The sequence below is a fragment of the Limulus polyphemus genome, unplaced genomic scaffold, assembly GCF_000517525.1.
Source record: "Limulus polyphemus unplaced genomic scaffold, Limulus_polyphemus-2.1.2 Scaffold7449, whole genome shotgun sequence".
NCBI classification, from domain to species: Eukaryota; Metazoa; Arthropoda; class Merostomata; order Xiphosura; family Limulidae; genus Limulus; species Limulus polyphemus.
In genome coordinates this window covers 12,493-17,914 of record NW_013673059.1, presented here as the reverse complement: position 1 = coordinate 17,914, position 5,422 = coordinate 12,493, and the positions used below count along the sequence as shown (strand labels likewise).

The 5,422-nt window shown below is 32.7% G+C and overlaps 1 protein-coding gene across 1 annotated transcript in view; it reads right to left on the bottom strand.

Annotated features, from left to right (window-relative positions):
• Positions 1-295: 295 nt before the first annotated feature.
• The window catches only part of LOC111089815 (protein piccolo-like), a 17,114-nt gene continuing 11,987 nt past the window's right edge, over positions 296-5,422 (bottom strand). Inside the window, exons 8-12 of the mRNA XM_022402933.1 lie at positions 4,995-5,096; positions 4,277-4,405; positions 3,490-3,600; positions 2,140-2,282; positions 296-966 (exon numbers count right to left, since the gene is read on the bottom strand). Coding sequence (XP_022258641.1) covers positions 808-966; positions 2,140-2,282; positions 3,490-3,600; positions 4,277-4,405; positions 4,995-5,096 — 644 coding nt within the window. The 3' untranslated portion in view covers positions 296-807. The remainder of the gene's footprint in view (positions 967-2,139; positions 2,283-3,489; positions 3,601-4,276; positions 4,406-4,994; positions 5,097-5,422) is intronic.

Here is a 5,422-nt window from a genome sequence, read left to right as displayed (position 1 = left end):
TATTCTGGTAGATTCTATTTTTAAATTGTTTTACAACAATATTCTGGTAGATTCTATTTTTAAATTGTTTTACAACAATATTCTGGTAGATTCTATTTTTAAATTGTTTTACAGCAATACCCTGGTAGATTCTATTTTTAAATTGTTTTACAACAATACCCTGGTAGATTCTATTTTTAAATTGTTTTACAACAATACCCTAGTAGATTCTATTTTTAAATTGTTTTACAACAATACCCTAGTAGATTCTATTTTTAAATTGTTTTACAGCAATACCCTAGTAGATTCTATTTTTAAATTGTTTTACAACAATACCCTGGTAAAGTCCAACTTTAAAAGAGTTTTACAACAATACCCTAGTAGATTATATTTTTAAATTGTTTTACAGCAATACCCTAGTAGATTCTATTTTTAAATTGTTTTACAACAATACCCTAGTAGATTCTATTTTTAAATTGTTTTACAACAATACCCTGGTAAAGTCCAACTTTAAAAGAGTTTTACAACAATACCCTAGTAACTTCTAGTTTTATAGCAACAGCTCACCGTTAGCTGACTGCATTAATTTCAGTTTTTTAAAAATGATGTTTAATTAGAAAAAACATTCAATACATAATTACTGGTTGGACTAATCTTGAAGCCTTTAGCTATTAAGAAAAGTAAGATCGTATTTCAAAACACCATGAATTATGTCTGGACCAACAATTACATCTCTAAAAATAAATATATAACCAAATCATACGTGGTTTTAGATATAAATTTATCAGCTGGATCATTGAATGTCTTCCAGATTGTCTTACGTAAACATCAGGCGGACTGGTTTGATTCTAAATCTACGTGTGAGACAGGATAGATGGGGTACCAGCAGATAAGTAACCTCGAAAAGTCCAGCCGATCAAGCTGGATATCAGCTCCTCCTAGTGGCTGGTTATGTTCAAATCCTTTCTGCCGTTCCCACACCATTACCTAGAAAATAAAATAAAACATGGGAAACAATGTAGTTGGGTTACAAAACAATTCACTGACTTTTTTACGTGTTTCCTAAATATAACAATAAAGCAATGGCTATTTTACAATTTGCTGATTCTATTCGACGCCTCTTTCTATTAATCAAATTATTGATTTCACAGTAAGTCAGAGACGAAAGAGTTAATCGAAAATGCTTTTTTATTCATATTGTATTTCTGTGCAACCGCACTGTTGAAACGAGCGCAAGAAAACCGTCATCCTCGTGTACTAGATGTACTATGGAAAGCATTCAGAGAGCAATGTGTGTGCTTTTGACATGACAACCTTAATACAGAGTTTTTTGTAATGGAAACTAGCTGCAAGTACGGTTGTTAGATAGAGCATGACCAAACGTCGCGACGTGGATTGTAACGACGTGTAGAGGCTCCAAAATCATTGTAAAATAAGTTGCTCGACTTCCGTATATACTTCTCTAGGGTACGTTCTCCCTGGTGGCTCAGAGGTAATCTTGAGGGTTTGTTACTCTCAAAATTAAGGCTCGATCCCTTCCGTGGGCACAGCGCAAGACGATTGTTTAGTATTTTTGCGCTAAATAAGCAACACAACTCTAGAATTTTCTGTAATTAGCGTTAGCGTGGTAATTAAGAGCGCCATCTTGAGGTTAATTTTAAAATAAAACAATCTTTATATTTTTAGTTGCAACTGAATGGCGAATGTCGTGTCTCAATGATTTTAAACATATAGCTCTTACAAATCTCGTTCATGCAGACTTACCGACAGTGAAAAACACACTGTAGTGTATAATAATAATCGCTTTTCAAGAGACTTATGTCTACTCTGCTTTATTTATTTTTTGTTTGTTTGTTGAATTTCGCGGAAAGCTACGCGAGGGCTATCTGAGTTTAGCCGTCCCTAATTTCTAGCTGGTGGACTAGGAAGTATCTATCAGCAACCCTTGAGCTACTCTTGTCATACCGAATAGTGGGACTTGACTGTCTCTCTCATAACGCATTCAAGGCTCCAAACAGGAAACATTTGAGCCACACTCTGCCACGCTAACCATTGGTTTTCGCCCAGACCACACTTTGTATATCAAGAGCAGTATTAATTTTTAAAAAGCTGAAAAAAACAACAACTTGAAATACAGCAAAAGTTTGCTATTTTACATACCAGCAGGTGGCGACCTTGAATACTTGAAGCATTATATTTTAGAGTTTGACGGTACTGCGGCTCTGAAGAGTGTCGTACTACCCTTGTCTTTCTCTTCTGCATCTGTCTTTCTCCTTCTTTCAGATATGTCTTCACATAGGTATCTTGGTTGAAAGAAATATTGGGAATAATTATTGAAGTCTCCGATTCGATCTTTATAAAACTTTTATTTTTCTACACCAAACCTGTTTTGGTAGATCAAAGTCTTACTTAGCACTATAAAAATAAACGAACTGCCCATTAGTAACTAGATCCCTTGGTGAAGAACGGTTCTAATGCTAAATAAACATCGAACCTTACGTGAGTTCACGAGATTTCAATTTTTGTAAGATCGGCTGGGACGGTAGAATTGTTTATTGAGTAAAAGCCAAGTGATTTTAAACGTCGAAGAAATCACTAATAGATCACGAATTTAAGAAAGTATAAAACAATAGGTCCCGTTTTTAGGATATGGATCTTTTGATAAGATTCAAATTGAAGTGTAACCAATCACAATGCTAAGCAGCCATATTGAACCAATCACACCGCAAAGCAACAAAACTGAACTAATAACATTGATAAGCAACCAAACCGAATCAATTACAATTGTTAAGCAACCAAACTGACGGAAACAGACAATGACTCAGTTGGACAGACTTGAACTTCTTGAGGGATTAAAATGATTTTAACCTTTCGTGTGCTTGAGTAACCTTTTAGTAAGAGCTTTCTTTTGATTGGTGATTAAGTGATCAATTATTAAGAGCTTTCTTTTGATTGGTGATTAAGTAACTATTTAGTAAAAGAGCTTTCTTTTGATTGGTGATTAAGTAACTATTTAGTAAAAGCTTTCTTTTATTGGTGATTAAGTAACTATTTAGTACGAGCTTTCTTTTGATTGGTGATTAAGTAACTATTTAGTAAAAGCTTTCTTTTGATTGGTGATTAAGTAACTATTTAGTAAAAGCTTTCTTTTGATTGGTGATTAAGTAAATAATTATTAAGAAGCACTTTCTTTGTTCTCAATTTCATACACTGAAAACACATTTTGTATATTTGTTGCTTTACCCTAGCTAAGTAACATGTAGATATTTAATTGTGATATTAATGTAAATCTATCATGATGAAACTTTTACAGGAATGAAATAAATCAAATAAATCACTGTATCTTACATGAAATATTAATATCTACTATAAGCACAAGATACCTTATCTAATAGCATTTAAACCTCACTTGCTGGCTTTATAAACAAAAACTTGCATACATAAATAGTTGAAAGAAAAAAAATCATTTAAAGATGCATTGCATTATATTTTGTAACGAAAGAATTTCACCAGGGGGCTGTCCTGCTGCATTTAACTTCAACTGACGGGCACATATAACACGGACTTCTAGCTGTCCTTTAGTCATCAGAAATCCAAGCTTGATGTCTCCCAAAGTTGCCGCTAGGGGAACGTGGAAAAAAAGGGCAATTTTGTAAATATTGTTAGGTTTTTTTTTAGTTAGTGAAATAGATTCAATAAAATGTATATAAAACAATCAAAACAAAAATATCATAAATTAAATAGAGACAATAAAGTGTACAAAAACATTTAAATAAAAGTAAGCAAAACAGAAGTCGTGTATATTGTATGAAAAATAAACACCACAAAAACTGCATGAAACTATAATAAAATGTTTATGCCAAGAACAGTTAGATGTCGCCACTAAAAGCTATAGGAAAATAGTCAACAAAACCTAAACCATTATATCAGAAACTAAAATGAAGTAGCCTAGAAACATCCGTGACTATTTCACCATAAGTTACAATAAAGATGCCAACAATATTTGTAACCGTTTCACCATAAGTTACAATAAAGATGTCAACAATATTTGTAACCGTTTCACCCGATATTACAATAAAGATGTCAACAATATTTGTAACCGTTTCACCATAAGTTACAATAAAGATGCCAACAATATTTGTAACAGTTTCACCTGAAGTTACAATAGAGATGCCAACAATATTTGTAACCGTTTCACCACAAGATACAATAAAGATGCCAACAATATTTGTAACATTATTTAATTTTATTATACTTTAAATACGGATGAAAAAGCTGTTTTGATATGAACTTTTACCTCCGCTGATATTTATTTTTCCGAAGAACACTTGACCAGGACCACGACGGATTCCATTTGGTCCAAACGTCATTATCGGCACCTCGTTTTCTGACGTCACATCCGGTTTTGAGAGTGCTGACGCCATTGCTATGAAACGGAAAATTTAAACTAGAGCGGTAAACGAAAGGTGAGATTATCTTTATAAAAACTTATTTATTTTTATAGGTGCTACTGGGATTGTGCCTGATTCGATCCCGCTAAAGTACGGATATGAACTTAAAATACCTTATGGTTTGCATTAACTTTATAAAAGTCAAGGCCCTGCACACCATTACTGTAGGTACAAATTAGCATATGTTATTTAACTCGACTATATTCAGTATCTAAATGGCCATATCAAATAAGATCCCAACTGTTAACTTCTCTTTTGAATAATGTGTTTTTCATGATTAAAACCAGAATCACATTAAACGACCAGTTCCAAGACTTTGATGTTGATGGTAAAGTTACAGAAAACTGAAACAAAACAAGGGATATATAAATATCGTTTCTATTCACTTACTGCGAGGTAATTAAGTAGATCGAAATTGTAAGTAGTTTTATTGTTTTATTTTTCTTTAAACATTTTATTCGAAGCTATACAACGATCTTCAGAGCGTGAGATCATGTATCTATAAAACCAGGATCCTAGGCTTAGGATGGAACACATGACAGTAAACTACTGTTCATATCCTACCTAGGCCCACGTGTTTCTTGGTCCTATTCGTCCTCAGGCTGAGGGTTCGAGTCAGATTTTTCTTAGCCGTTTTATCTAAAATCCCAGACTCTGGTGACTTTTCTTGAAATATTGGTAAAAAAACAACAACATTTTAAATTGTCTTAAGGACTGGCACATCGATACACAACCGATCATATATTTAACATTACATTTAAACAACATAAGTTATTTCACTGCAGTTTTAAGAAAAATGTGTGTAATGTTTTAATAAACACTTTTTGATTAGTGTAATATTAATAATCATTTGATACAAATTTAAAAAAAAATGTTTTTTTAGTTTGTCCTCACACGAATTGACCATAATAGAAAATAAAACTAATTTTACGTTATTGATTATAGTATTTTGGCACTTGTGTGTAAAGTTAAAATCATAAATAATATTCAAC